General features: G+C 42.0%; 1 protein-coding gene across 2 annotated transcripts in view; it reads right to left on the reverse strand.

Moving 5' to 3' along the window:
- CTPS2 (CTP synthase 2) overlaps window positions 1-15,974 on the reverse strand; it is a 95,735-nt gene that overhangs the window by 13,562 nt on the left and 66,199 nt on the right. For both annotated transcript variants that reach the window (XM_074359405.1, XM_074359404.1), the window contains exons 15-16: window positions 6,758-6,813; window positions 3,655-3,751 (exon numbers count right to left, since the gene is read on the reverse strand). In XM_074359405.1, the coding sequence (XP_074215506.1) occupies window positions 3,655-3,751; window positions 6,758-6,813 (153 nt within the window). The remainder of the gene's footprint in view (window positions 1-3,654; window positions 3,752-6,757; window positions 6,814-15,974) is intronic.

Consider the following 15,974-nt stretch of genomic DNA (forward strand, 5'->3'; position numbering starts at 1 on the left):
ACTTACACTGCCTCCATTTCCATTGGGCCCAGGGCAGGCACCCCAAAATATGCCTCAATGGCATATTGATTAGTTTGAATTAAAGTTACTTAAGATAGAGCTGGTGCAAGAGGAATGCTCTGACCCTCCTCTCTGTCTCCCTGAAAGCAAGAAATAAATCTCCCTTGTGAAAGGTGCCCTCCCTGCATCTGGAGGTAGAATAGGGAATTTGGACAGAGAAGCCTATATAAACAAACCTTGTTAATTTAATTGACTACCCCAACCCCAACCCCAAACTCTGTTTAGATTCTTTACTAATTAAGCACCCAAAGCCTGATTCTTTGTCCTGTTAATTCCTCACAAATTTACTGCTTCTCTTTCTATAAAAGCAGCTTGCTTTGGCCACTTGTTAGGTCCCATTTGTATGAGACTTCAATGTGCACAAATTAAAATTTGCTTCTTTTTCTCCTGCTAATCTGCCTTGTGTCAATATTATTATTAGTCCAGCCACAAGAACTCAATTGGGGTAGAGAGGGGGAAAGGTCCCCTGCCTCAACACCCTGGTATCCTCATAGTTCAGGCTAACTCAAAGTCACTCTTTCTCTTAGATGGCTTCAGGCCATTTCCGACAAGGTCTCCTTTCCCAAGGGACAAGCCCCCAGGAAATGCAGCAGGTATAATTGCTTTTCTAGTCACAGCTTTGGGTTGAATATTAATCCCGGATAGCACCACGAAGTTGACCAGGCACTCGTATTTCAGCCTATGCCAATTTATCTCTCATGATGAAGAGTCTCTGAGTGATAAAAGGAGGGCCTTTCAACATGTTAATGGTGGTCATGGCCCAAAGTGGCAAGAGTTCAAGATATTTTTATTTTCTTTCTTATACTTCTCTGTATCGTGTGAATACTGTTCCTTTACAATGAACACATATTTGTTAGATTATCAGAGGGCAAATTAAGCTATTTCATATTGAGGGCTGTAAGAAGCCCCTATATAAGCAATTCAAGTTTTCCCAGATATAATGGGAACAGAAAGGTAGCTTTTCTCAGGTATCTGGAATTCCCTGCTTGGGAATAGTAAAAATGAATGGGCAACATTTCCAAATCTGGGTAGAAGTTTTCTAGGATTACAAATACCTTTCCCCAATCAGAACTCTCAAAAACTATGTTCACTCCCAGATTAGGAAGCAACTCCTAATTAGAGACTGGGCAACTCTCTAATCCCATAATTTCGATAGTAGAGTATGGTGGGTATGTATTCCTTACTTTAAAAATCATTTTCATTGCCATATATATATCAAACTGAAGATGAGAAAATGTGAGCTTTATAGGATGAAATAAATATAATTTCAAACCTTTCAGTGAGATGCTTTATCAAATGATCAAAAAACCAAGTATGGAATTCAAAATCACAAATTCCCATCACTTAACACTGGAGACCTAAAACTACTGCTCAGTAGTGAGGAAATGATGATTGAACAGCAATATCCATTCTCCTAAGATTATCATTTAAAGCTTTGCTAAACAAAATGGTAGCCCCTGGCCACAGGTGATTATTTAAATTCATTTAAATTAACTGAGCACATTTCAAGTGTTAAATAAGCTACAAACAGCTAGTGGCTACCATACTGAATAGGGCAGAATATTACACCATTGCAGTAGGTTCAGCTCTGAATCCAGACAAATCCAGTGCAGAAATCCTCTACATCACAACTAGGAAGAAGCTTCCTTAAATTACAGGGACACTCGGGTATGAAAGATTGGTGAGAATGCCACCTTCTCCCAGGAACGTGCTCCCTTAAGAAAAGTAGAAGAGAAATCATCCACCCATAGAAAAGAAACTAAGCTTTAAACTGAAGATGTGATGAATCTTGCAGCACAGCATGTAGGGATGTCTTTGAAAGAAGGAGACAATAATTGTGTTTTTGTACCACTACAGCTGAGCAACGGATCACGTCATAGCCAGGGACAGAACATTCGAAAGAATGGATCATTGCTCTGAATCACTTTATCAAAAAGATCCCCTATGCTAATATGAGGAAAAAGACTAAACAGTCTTTAGTTTGATGATGTTCTATCAGTTAGATAAAATCTCTTTTAAATGAAGTTCTTAATTGCTTTGAAACAAATTCTGACATACTCATCTCAAGCTCTGTTGTTCCTTTCGGAACTCCTTTAGGAAGGTACCGATTCATGGATATGGTAAGGGTGGCTAAGATTAAAATCTTCTGGGAAATTTTTCTTAATAGAATGAATTCCCTAGTAGTCAGCTTTTTAAAAATTGTAAGGTTTTACAGTGGCTCTCATTTCCCTTCCAACCCACATGAAATTTGAAACTGTCAATGGGAAACTAAATCCTTGCAATGAAAGACACTTCCAAGTGTTTGCTGACAATAATGAGAGCCAGGAGAATTAAAGAGAAAAAGTACCTGAACAAAGTAAACAAACAGTAATAAGCTTAAGAAATTTGTCTGCCGTCCCACAAGGAAGACTTCAGAGACTTCAACACCAAACAGTGACCCACAGGATAAAAATGGTAAATCATGGGTACTTTCATCAGAAAGACTACAGGAAATATATCCTCATATTCTAATTTAAAATTTCAGGCATGGATTGATCATCTTAGGTGGAACGTTCATTGAAAACAAGAGGAGCAATAAAATGCCACAGAGGTAGGGGCAGAAGGAAGCTATGACCTGGCTTGGCTCCAGGTCCATCAGTGACCAGCTGGATGGCCCTGACAAGTGGCTTAACCTCCTTCCACTCCAGTCTCCTCTGTAAAGTGGGAATAACATCACCTGCCTTGTAAGTTACATAAGGCACGTGGAGTCCCTAGCAAAGGGTCTAGTGAGAAGCACCCGGTGAGTGCATACTCAATGTCCATTGCTTTCCCTTTTTCTGGGTCCAGGAAACATGCTACTGCACTCAAAGAAGCCTTTCCCAACTTCAATTCTCCTCTCTGCTTGGGACTTCTGAGGTACCTGAACAGATGAGGGACAGAAAAGGAAAACTACACAAAAGGAATTGGAAGTAGAACAGTGACATTGGCTAAGATGGAAAAAGAAGTAGGAAAATTAGAAGAGTAAGTCGTCCAGGTTATCTGGAACCTAAAGCATACAGATTGGAGAGGAAGGCTCTAGAAAATTATGCTACCATTTTTAGAGTATCCTATACACACTAAGCGTTCAATACACAAGGGTGGTTTATCCAACAAATTACTGTCCCTCGCGCTGCAGTCATGAGCAGTGCAGTGAGGAGGAGACTGGGCCATTCCTCCTCAGAGGAAGGGGATTCTCAACAGTAGGCTGCCTGCCTTCCCCAGAGTGCCTAACTCAGAGGCTAGCAACAAGAGACGCCCCCGGCAGCACACAGTGATGGTTAAGGAACCGTACACATTACTGGGAGGGCTGGTAGGCTTAAACACTACATCATTGTACAGGAGATTCACACTAATAGGCTCCAAAATTATTGGGATTATAAGTGGCCTGTTTTTTCATGCACTTTATATTTAGTGCATATGATTTATATTTTGTTGCATATCTATTCAAAGGAGAGAGGAAAAGAAAGAGAGCAAGGAAAATGGAGCTCAAGTTCTATCTTTGTATGCCTACTATTGACAAAAAGACATCAGCTCACCACAATCACCACAAAATTTTCAAAAATGAAGTCTACTTACTTGCCAATTCAATGATTTCCATCCTCTCCCCATCGACGTCCTGACCTACAAAACTTAAGTCATTCTGCTCAAGTTGGTTGATCAGGTTAGGATTTACCTGGAAAAACAAGAAATTAAGTGTCTTTGGGCAAAAGAGCAATACAGACATAACAGCTTATGAAAATGTCTTCCATCAAACTGGGTAGGTTTTCCATTTTGGTGATGCTCTAAATAGTAGTTAATTTCTATATTCAAACCCCAAAGCCTATTTTTAAACTCAGGATGAACCTTAGAAATAGTCTAATTACAGCCACTAATTCTGGGAGGCCCACCTTCTATTGCCCAAAGATGAGTTTCAAAAAGTAGGACTGGGACTACATCAAACTAAACAGTTTCTACACAGCAAAGGAAACCATCATCAAAACGAAAAAGGAAATCTACTAAATGGGAGAAGAAATTTGCAAATCATGTATCTTATAAGGGGTTAATATCCAAAATATATAAAGAACTCATACAGCTCAACACACACACACGAACAAAAAAAAAAAAAACCCAGTTGAAAAATAGGCAAAGGATGTGAACATTTTTCCAAAGAGGACGTACAGATGGCCAGCAGGTACATGAAAAGATGTTCAACGTTAGCAATTATCAGGAAAATGTAAATCAGAATCACAATGAGATATCACCTCACACCTGTCAGAAAGGCTATTGCCAAAAAGACAAGGAATAACACATGTGGGAAACAATGTGGAAAAAAGTGCCACAGTGCTAGTGGGACTAAATTGGTACAGCCACTATGGAAGACAATATAGAGACTCCCCAAAAACTTAAGAATGGAACTACCACATGACCTAGCTATTCCACATCTGGGTATTTATTTGAAGAATATGGAAACACTAATTCAAGAAAATATATACACACTATGTTCATTGTAGCATTAATTACAATAGCCAAGATATGGAAACAACCTAAGTGTCCATTGATGGATAAAGAAGATGTGACTGACTGATTGATTGATTGATAGACAGATAAATAGAATACTACTCAGCCATAAAAAAGAATTAAATCATGCCATTTGCAACAATATGGGTGGACCTTTAGGGTATTATGCTAAGTGAAATAAATCAAAGAAAGACAAATATGACTTCACTCATATGTTGACTCCAAAACAAAACAAAACCAATGAACAAACAAAATAAAACAAAAACAACTCATAGATACAGAGAACAGATGAGCGGTGACCAGCAGGGTGTAGGCAAAATCAGTGAAAAGGGTCAACTGTGTGGTAATGCACAGTAACTAGACACATGGTGGTGATCACTCTGCAGTGTATACAGATGTTGAACTACAATGTTGTACACCTAACACTTACATAATAAAAAAAGTAGGACTGTGACACAGATATTCTGTCTTGAAACCTTGAGACTAGCTGTTTACAGCTGTCCCCATATTTGCTTCTTCCCCTGAGTCATATGTAATTAACTCTCTCTCCCCATATCACAAATCTGCTTGAGGACTGAAATAACCTTATTTCCTTGTGACTAAACCAAAAGCTTTCTTTATGTATAGTTACATAAATGCTCTAAAGAGAAGCTTGGAACAACTTTTCTACTAAAATATTGGTGACAGATGACAACTTGACTACCTGGCTCATGGCCCCTTCCCTCATTCACCTCATCAGGGGCCCTTTCCCAAACTTTACAGCCTCTCCTTCACAGAATGTGCTTTCTCATCGAAAATCTAAGTGGGGTCCCACCTCGTCTCAATCTTAACCCCATTTAGTTTTATTTTTAACATTAGGCTAGTTCTCATAATTTGTAATTATTTTTCCTTTTTAAACAACTTAATTGAGATATAATTCACATACTATACAACTGACCCACTGAAAGTATACAATTCAATAGTTTCTAGTGTATTTACAGAGACTTTCAACCAACATCATAATCAATCTAAAAATATACCCTATAGTCTCTCACCACCATCCCCCAACTCCCTTATCACTGCACACACCACAGTGGCACTACTGTAGTGACACTACTGGTAGCCTACTTGGCATTGATTCCCACCTGTCCTCCCTCAAAACAAAACCCTGGGCTTGTTCGGGTATCTACTCCACCCACACATGGCCCACAGGACGCCATCTCCCCCATTCTAGAAGTTGGTCCTAACTGGTCTAAGCCAAACATGGTAAATTCATTCCTCTTGGCAGATGAATGATGCAAGAACCCAGGCTTAAGTCTGGTTCAGCATTGCCCTGGCAATCGTTACTAGTTCACAAGTGGAGAGGTAATCTAAATTGACCCAATCAGACTGAAAAAAACTCTATGTCAAGGAGAGATGCATGTTGCCTTAGCTGCCACTGGTGGCCATCTTACAACTGCCAGGGAGATCAGGCTAAGGAAAAGGCAGACGCACAGAAAAGGGTAGGGCCAAGAGCATCCCAGAGACAGCAGGAGCCCAGATTGTATCATGCCTGGGGCCTGTCCAGCCTCTGGACTAGCTGTGACCTAAGATAAATTTCCTTATTGTTTAGGCTGGTTTGAGTGACTTATGAGAGGAATTTTGATTCTTCGCAGTCAAAAGCATCATAATTGACGCACCAAGTAATCCCGGTACAGACAATCTGCATTTTGGGGAACCTATGCTTCTCGTGGGGCAATCTCAATAGTAACTACTCTTAATCATGTGACACTAAGCCTCATGCTCAATGCAACTTTCAAGAGGCTCACAAACCAAGAATCCATCATGTGATACCCAGAGATATATTCCTATCCCCAGAGGCATCTGATTGAGAAGATGCAAGTTCCCTTTTTCCAACCCTTCCAAAATAAAGTGCAGGAGGTTAAGGAGAAGGATGACAACTTTATCTTGGTCCAAGAGACAGCACTTAGGGTCACACAGAATCTTGAAATATCCCATGTGCAGATACTTAAAAATTTCGCCTTTGGAAAGCAAAAACCAGAGTCTCCTCGCCCCTACCTGCTTCCTCTGGGAAATCTGGTACCCGTCCCCGGAGCCCTGTGGATACCAGGCTGGACACCTTTTCCAAAGGCCTGCCTGTAATCACTGGGGTTCCTCGCACTAAGCATCTATATTCTTCAGTAATTCAGTGAGGAAGCCATACCTCATACCGATGTCTGTGTCTTTCTTCTATAAAAGGAACATCACCATAAAGTTTCCCTGTAAAGATACAAGAGTAAGATTAATATTAGAGTCAGCAGATTTGGAACCACATCCAGGGCATATGTGGTAGGGGGGAAATCTCTTTGATCTCTATCCATCTATCAGAAGCCTACAAAATGAACTAAACTCCAGATAGTAATCTAGATTTTCTTCTTATCCTATAGGACAGGAGTAGCTTCTTTGAAACCCTGAAGCAATTCTCAAGGAAGCCATCACCAGGGCATCCAGGGAAGTCCACCATGGACTCCAGCAGATGTGTGCTTTTACACACCTGCCTGCCAGACTGAGAGCCCTAGTTAATGTCTGCACCATCACTTCTGTGCAGATTCACTACAGGGCTCATTTTACAAAAGAAGAAAATGAAATCAAAGGACTTGCCCAAAGCCCCGCCCCGCTGGCAGCCCAGTCCCATCTTGAGTCCAGTCCTCCTCACACCTGGCCCAATGTTTTCTCCACTACACCGGCCACCTCTGTTCTCACACAGTGCTGGTCACATTGGTTTACATCCCACCTTAAAGATATGCCTATCCTTTGACTAAACTTTGACCTCGAAGAATTCACCCCCAAAAAACAGTGAGCTCCCTGGTGATGATGTTAATGACAGCTAGTATTGAAGGGATATGTTTTAGAAGAAAAATGGAAACAGTGGGGAAAACTCCGACATGACACTGACAGGGGGTCATTCAAGACAGAGCCTTTGTACTCGAACTATCAGTTCATAAAAATGAAAGGAAAAATGGAAAGTTAGAGCACAATAATGCCCAGTTGAAAAAAAAAAGTGGAAGCATTTGTATCATGAAGTTACCAAAAAAAGCAGCTGAAGATCTGGACCTGACTGAGAGGATCCTGACTCCACTATGACCTCTGATTTGGGGATTGACTTTTTTCCTCCTAGAGTCCAAAATCTCTCCTCCGCTTCCTTCATTACAATCGATGATGAAGCAGATGTAACACTAAAGCCTGCCAATATTAACAGAGATGGTGAGGAAATGGCAAAAATCTCCAAATTACGATATAAGGAATTACACTGAAGAATTTTATTTGAGTCACTGGGACTAGCAGGATATCGTGTGCACTGGTGAACCTGCAAGACTTCTGCCTGCTGCCTGGCTTAAGGCACCTTTGTGTTTGCTAAGATATCCCAGGGATGACAGGAAGTGAAGAGGTTGTAGTGACCCTGGAGCCAGACCACCTGGCTTTAAATTCCACCCTACCATTTAATGGATGTGTGGCCTAGGCGAATTACTTCACCTCTCTGCCTCAGCTTCCTCGTGTGTAAAATGGCAGTTACGATAGTCCCTGCTTCACAGGGTTGTTGCAAGGATGAAATAAATCAAAATACGTGAAGCACTTAAAACAGTAAGTAAACCATGTGATTGCTACTGTTATCTCTAGACTATGAAATCCAACCAGAAAGAATGGAAGCCAGAACATAAGCTCTACAAGGTAACAGACAAGGTAGGGAACTGTCCCCTCAATTCTTGAGACGAGCGTCAGGCACAGAAGCAGGGACTCAATACATATTTGTTTAATGAATGAAGCATCTATATGTATTATGTATGTGTGTGTGTGTGTGTGTGTGTGTGTGTGTATATATATATATATATATATATATATATATGTAGAAAGAGAAAGAATGTATACATGTATGTATACAGAACTTTGGAAAGGTTGTTTTGTGCACTCAATCTTTCTGAGTCACTTACAAATCTGTCAGGAATGAATTTATGAAGTTAATCCACTGCCATATCCATGAAAAAAGAGAAAAAATTAAAAATTCCTCTAAAAGTATCTGAGAATCAGCTCAGAATGTTACCAGGTGAAAACACCTTAAAAACAAAAGAAAACTAAGAATGTTCACTCCAGGGCCCTGGCATCAGGGATTCTGATTTGGATGCTCTCAGGAGAGTGCCCAGGCATGTGGGTTTTTTCAAAGCACTGAGTGAAACCGTGTGCATTCCTAGTTAGGAACCAGTGAGCCACACTGTCAATGGAAGTGCAGGAGGACAATCAATGACAAGCGAGATACTGGATGTTCCTAAGTGCAGACTATATCCAGGCATGGAGTGCAATGACCCTCAGTTACGGTAAGTATACCATGCTGTTAGGAGCATGTCTCTGGATGGATTTACTTAGTACACATGCCATGAGGTGAGCCTAGGCACAGGGGGACATCCTCAACAACAACAAAGTGATGTGGTCTTCCTTTCTGTCCTAGTCTTTTTGCAGACAAAATAAAATGCAACAGACATTAACTGCATATAAGCTTAATGTTCACTTAAGAAGCAAGTGGCAACAATGCTTTAGAGAAAGACAACTGATAAAGTCTTAGGACCTATAAAACACTCCCAATATGGCAGCAAGACACCAACAAAGCATATAATAGGGGCATCAGAAACAAAACACTACCAAATCACACCGTCTCCTCTAATTCACTACTGGGTAGATTCTGTCTTGTATATAATATATATTTAACCCATTAACAATCCTGCCCACCCTCATCCTCATGTTAGTAATCCTAGCAACTGAGCCTGATTTGTTTCTCTCCCCTTTTCAGAGCCAAAAATTTTCCCCCCAAAAAGCTGTACAAGCTAAAAGGTGGAAGCAACCCGAATGTCCATGGACAGGTGAACGGATTTAAAAAAACAAAAGTGGTTGGGGCAGGGGGTGGGAAGAGATAGACTGGGATTTCATAATTGTAGAATAGATAAACAAGATTATACTGTGTAGCACAGGGAAATATATACAAGATCTTATGGTAGCTCACAGAGAAAAAAAATGTGACAATGAATATACACATGTTCATGTATAACTGAAAAATTGTGCTCTACACTGGAATTTGACACAACATTGTAAAATGATTATAAATCAATAAAAAAAATTTTTTAAAGTAGAACATTAAAAAAGTGGTATATACACACAATGGAATATTACGCAGCCTTAAAGAAACCCTGACACATACTACCACATGGATAAATCTTAAGGACCTTATGTTAAGTGAAGTAAGTCAGTCACAAAAAGCAAATACTGGATGACTCCATGTATATGAAGTACCCAGAGTAGTCAAATTCACACAAAGAGAAAATAGAATGGTGGTTTCCAGAGGCTGAGGGCAGAGGGAATGGGGAGTTGTTTTTTAATGTGTAAAAAGTTTTAGCTCTGCAAGATGAAAAAGTTCTAGAAATCAGTTATACAACAATGTGAATATACTTGACACTACTCAACTGTACACACAGAAATGGTTAAGATCATGAATTTTGTTATGTGTATTTTACCACAATTAAAATTTGAAAACGTAAAAGTTATACAGCCACATTCTGGCTCTCCGCCCACATCCCTCTTCCTCTGACTCACCTTTTATCCAAACCCCCATCCCTACCTTTTGCAACTCGGCTTTCATTCCTATTATTTCACTAAACTGCTCTCTAAAACCCAGCAGATCTGCCCTCAGCTGGGACCTGAGTAACGTCCCCTTCCCCCATCTATGACCTCTGCTCCTCTCTGTGCCCCTCTTGCCCCACTTACCTGATCTGCATCCTCAACGGGGGACCCCTGCCCAAGATCACACCCTCCCTTCCTCTCCCACTTCCACCCCCTCTGGATGCTGTCAGCCACACGCTACCACTCTGTACCTCCTGATCCTTGCCTTTCACCTGGGCTCCACATTTCCTATTTCCAGGCGCTAGAAGAAATCACCCATAGCATGTACAAAAGGTCAAATCACTACCTGATGGGCTTCGGTATCCCTTTCTCTTGGTAGAACTGCCTTGCTTTTGCACAAACGTCTTTTAATTCCTGCACTAGTGTCTTAATTTGACTCCCTTTTAAGACTGCCCAGAACCTTGCCTGTGCTAATGAGGCATTATAGGAGCTGGAGCTCTCCACGTATGTGCAAGGATTTGCTGATGTTTGTCTAATTTAGACATCCTAAGAGGCTGTCCAGAGTGCAGATTTTTGGTGTACATGGCTTGCATAGTGTTGGTAGACAGACTGTGTTTTAAATTTTTAAATAAAAAGACACATTACTAAATGAAAGAAGCCAGTCTGAAAAGGCTACAAACTGTACGACTCCAACCAAATGACATTCTGGAAAAGGCACAGCTACAGAAACAATAAAAAGATCAAGGTTTCCAGGGGTTTGGGGAAAGGGAAGGAGGGAGGAATGAATAAATGGAGAAACAAGGAATTTTAGGGCAATGAAATTATTCTGTATGATACTATAGTGGTGGCTGCATGTCACTATGCATTTGTCAAAACCCATAGAATGTAAACTATGGACTTTGGTTGATAATAATGTGCCCATGTTGGTTCATCAATTGCACCAAATATGCCACACTGATGAGGGATGTTGAGGGTAGGGGAGTATATATGTGTGGGTGGGAAGGGCTATGTGGGAACTCTGTATTTTCTGCTCACTTCTGCTGTAAACCTGAAACTGCTCTAAAAAAAAAAGTCTATCAAAAAAAATAAATTAAATGAATAAATAAATCTAAAAAAAATTTCTAAATAAGTTGCCAACATTTAAAAATCAGGAGATATCTCATAAAACTGGATTTCCAGATCCTCTTAAAAATTTAGAAAACTGGCAACAGTGAGTCCACAGTTCTACATGCAAATCTCAGTTGGAGTGGTTACTCCTTTGGTGGGTAAAGGACCTATCAATTTGCCCCAGTTCCCCACCACCACCCCTCCACGGCCTCCCTAACTCCGAGGCCCAGTGTAGCTGCCACAGATTGCTAAGCTTAAGCCACGGCATTTCTCACACATGGCCATCTGACTTGTTCCCATTCCCTACCTGGTCCCACTGGCCCAACTGCTCAGTCCAAGGTTGATTCAGTGCTTGCATCCCCCGTCAAATCAAGCACCAGGTTTTGACCGGCTTCTAGAAGCCAGGGGTGGGCTCTTCACTCCCTGCACCCCCAGCTCTCCTCCCACAAGACACTCCTCCTGAAACCCAGGGGATCCCTTTTTGATTAAGGTCCAGCCATTCAGTGGAGTGAGGTGGTCAAGAGTCTAGGCTCTGAGGGGGAGGGTATGGCTCAAGCCGTAGAGCACATGCTTAGCATGCACAAGGTCAATTCCCAGTACCTCCTCTAAAAATTAATAAATAAACCTAATTACCTCCCCCTTCTCCACCAAAAAAAAATTTTTTTAAAGAGTCTAGGCTCTGAAATCAGCTCAATGACTTTCTAACAAGTGACCTCACCTTGCTGCGATGCCTCTCTCTCGTGCAAAACATGGCTGGGTCCGAGGGGTGCTGAGAGGGATAACTGAAAAGATGTACATCATGTCCTAGGGACCAGGGCTTAGAAAGTGCACAGACCGGGCCGGCCACCATCTTTCTCCTCCGTTTTTTGCTTTTGGATTTTAGCATATCATTCTTTTAATTCTCAGAAAACATCTCATTTCTTTTAAGTATCTAAACTCTACCCCCTTCCCTAATTTTACTTTTCATGATTTGCTTTTATCTCAATTTTCTATTATGAAAATGCTTATGTTCTAGTTTAAAAATGCTAATCCTTGCCTTTAACTCTACACTGCAGTGCCACATTCTCTTCCATTGCTTGTACTTCCTCTCCTGATCCCCTCCAAATTAGTATTCTCGTCCCATTTTTAAATCTCTTTTCTTAGATTTTCTGTATTCTTCTGTTAGTCCATATTAGCAGATTGGGGAGCCTGGAAACCAGAAGAGAGGGGCTGGAGAGAACCTGCAATACAAAGGGGCTGCCTGCCCCCAACCACTCGGCTCATCTCTCCGCCCCTCCCGCCACCCCACCCCTCACCCCATTCCTAACACAGGTCACTAGCTAAAGTTTACCCTGAGCTCTGAGAGAATCACAGGTCAATACAATAATCTTTCACATTCACAGTCCCAACACCACTCTTGAATAGTGCTTTTCTGGGCCAGGCACTGTTCTGAGGACCCACATGCAGAACTGTTTTAGCCTTCACAAGGCAGCAGCTTCTCTGATGTCCATTTTCCAGATGCAGAATGGACAGTCAGCAGCTACACTGCTGGTGACTGATAGCTGGGGCTGGAGAGGGCTCTGACGGGCAGCGTGGCTCAGGGGCTGGGCTGTCAACCACTCCCCAACTTCCTGTGAGTGAAAGGCTCAGGACAGAGCCAGTCCATTAAGGGGGACATAAATGCCATCTGTTGCTACAATTAAAGGAACTATGTCCCAGACCTGTGAGCCCCCATCTCCACAAATCCACTTTAGCAAATGGTTTCCCCAGCAAAAGGCAAGAAGCAGCAGGGGAGAGGGGGACCCTGCAGTGTGGGCTGTCCATGCGGAGGCGGGGAGACTGGCTGGCTGGCTCCCTCCTCTCCCGAGCACCACCCCACAACCTCCTCTGCTCCTTTCAAACTCCCCATCAGATCACAGTGGCACAAACTTTCCAAGTCCCTAAACCCCTGGCAACCTCTTTTCAAATGCTTTGCAAATCACCTCATTAACCCAGCCAAGGCTTTTTGTGTGATGTGGTTTTTATTCTTAAACTTCCTAACAATCTAATCACACCAGGAACTAGAAGTTGGTTTTCTCTATCAATGTTTTGAGAAGAGATAAGAAAGCAAAAACAATTTTTCTGGCCTGAAAATTTCTTCCCCTTATCCCGATTTCTTTCAGTTCTTTCAAACTCAATACCTTCCTAATTGGCCTCTTGCCTCTGTTCTCTCAGAACAAAGAACTTTATCTCTTATATAGTAAAGCAGAACCAAGCATTTCAGTCAAGTCCTTCTCCTTCTTATGAGGAAATACAGAGAAGGTCCTCAAGAGGAATTAAGTCTTTTCCCAAAGCATTCAATTTCCACCTGCCGCGTCCAGCCGGCTTCACTGGCCTCCTGTACCCCAGACTCCGCCACCCTGGCTGCTGGCTGGTGTCAGCCTGAAAAGCTCTCTCGGGCCTCCTCTGCCAGCTGATGTCTGCCTGGATCAAGTCTCACTGTCTCCGTGTCGTCTGCCCTGAGAATAAGGGTCATCTCAGAACTCTCAGAAGAAATCACCAGGACATTGTGCTGCATTCTCTACTGGACCAGAGAGCCCGACTCCCTCTGTCTCTAGCCACACCTCATTCTAGATTTCTTACTCTCCAAAGCACCCCATTTAAAACTTAACTGTTCTGCTTCAGATCCCCCTGCTTTTCAAAAGTCATCAAATTGTTAGAGCAGGCAGATAGCTAGATATGAGCAGAGAAAAGGGGACACAGGCCAAATGGCAGGAATTGGGCAGAAAGGAGGGGCACAGGCCAAATGTGGGAAACCATACATCATAAACAACAGGGGTCCCTGGGCAGAGAAAGAAAAGCAAAATACTCTGGGTTGATAAGGGTCACACTTTTTGGGGTGTCCAGAGGCCTGGAGGCCAACAAACAGAGGTAGGAGAAGGCAGGAATCTCCAGTGTCCTAATTAAACCTTTTGCTCATTATGCCCTCGTTTCAATTAAAATTAGCCTTGCAGACTAGAAGTACCCATCATGCACCAATCCATGACACTTTTGATCCAGACTAAATAAGGACAAAAATCCCTCCACCCCTCAGGAAGGTGGAGCTGGGATAAAAATCAGGGAATATGACCGCAAACCATTCCCTCTCCAACAAATATTCCGCCCATTGATTTTTATACTCTACGTAACCAACTTGCCAAAAAAACTCAGGGCAGCTGCTCACCTGAGCCTGCCCGCTCTTCCCTTGAGAGTGTACCATCTCTCCCCCAATAAACCCTCACTTTACTTTCTTAACTTCTGCATCTTGTCTCTGAATTCTTTCTGGGACGGGACAAGAACCTAGATACTGGCTACATCTACCTCAACAAATAAGTTAATCAACCAACTAATGGTATCACTATAAGGAGACAGGTCCTACCATCTACATGCCCAGAGAAAATGTGTTTTTTAAACTGAGGGATAATTTACAAGCAATAAAACAAACAGATCTGAAGTGTCTGACAGGCTTAAGAATCCTAAAATGTGTGTCTAAAGAGTTACCTTTTGGAGAGAGATTGTAGTTGGGGGCTGTGGAGCCAGGGCCATGTGGTCCAGTAGGAGGAGACTAGGAACAATGGGAGAAGAGCAGCCGGGCAGGGGGGAGCAGCCAGGACGGTTCCCTCACCCACCGAAGGACAGTGAGCTGTTTCACCTCCAGGCCCTCCGCTCCCTCAGGTGAACAATACAGAAGTTGGATCAAATCGCTTCTGAAAGCCCTCTTGCTCTTATTCTGTCACTAAACAGGATATTCAGACAGGCAAGTGAACAAGTGGGGAAGTGTCCTTGAATGCTCCTGAGGAGGGTAGCAGCCTTGCCGCCTGGCCTTGTGCTTCATTCAGCCTGTGCTTCTTTTGTTCAGACAGGGGTACTGCAAGCCATGGCAACCCCAAGGCAAAACAGGATTCCCGACTGTCTTCGTTCAGTCCGCGAACTAAGAATGGTTTTTACATTTTCAAATGGTTGGAAAAACCAAAAGATGAATAATATTTCATGATGCATGAAAATGACATGAAATTCACATTTCGGTGTCCACAGCCATGCTCATTCATTTACATATTTGTCTACTCCTGCTTCCATACTACAACACAGAGCTGAGTAGATGTATCAAAGACCATTTGACCCCAAAGTTGAAAATACTTCCTCTCTGACCCTTTACAGAAAAAGCTTACCAAGCCTTACTTTAGACCATTTAGGCAATAGAATTTGGGCAGGTACATCTTCCCATGTTTAAGTGCTGCTGGAGACTTCAGACATGGGCGGTATACACAGAAGTAAATTAGCATCTGGGGAAGGGGGAACTTCCCACTTTGTAGAAATGAAAAGAAATGCAAATTAAAGTATAATAGTACAAGGCCCTTTTTGTTCTTGCTAAGAGAGCAAGTAGAAAAATAATAAAAACACTAGCAAAAAGACTAGAGAAAGCAAGAACCCAACAGTAGATGTCATTATGAACTGGTTCACCTCTTCTTTCAAACAATCTGGCAGAAATATCAGTCATGAAAGTGTTCATACCCTTTGACCTAAAAGTCTGATTCCTAGAAATCTATCCTAAGGAAACAATCAAAAGAACAAAAGAGCACCGTGTCAAGATATTTACACTAGCATTTTTCTAACAAAATGCCAGAAACAACCTGAAATGTTTAACAATAGGAAATGAATCAGTATATTACAGT

This window comes from Camelus bactrianus, chromosome X, assembly GCF_048773025.1.
Source record: "Camelus bactrianus isolate YW-2024 breed Bactrian camel chromosome X, ASM4877302v1, whole genome shotgun sequence".
NCBI classification, from domain to species: domain Eukaryota; kingdom Metazoa; phylum Chordata; class Mammalia; order Artiodactyla; family Camelidae; genus Camelus; species Camelus bactrianus.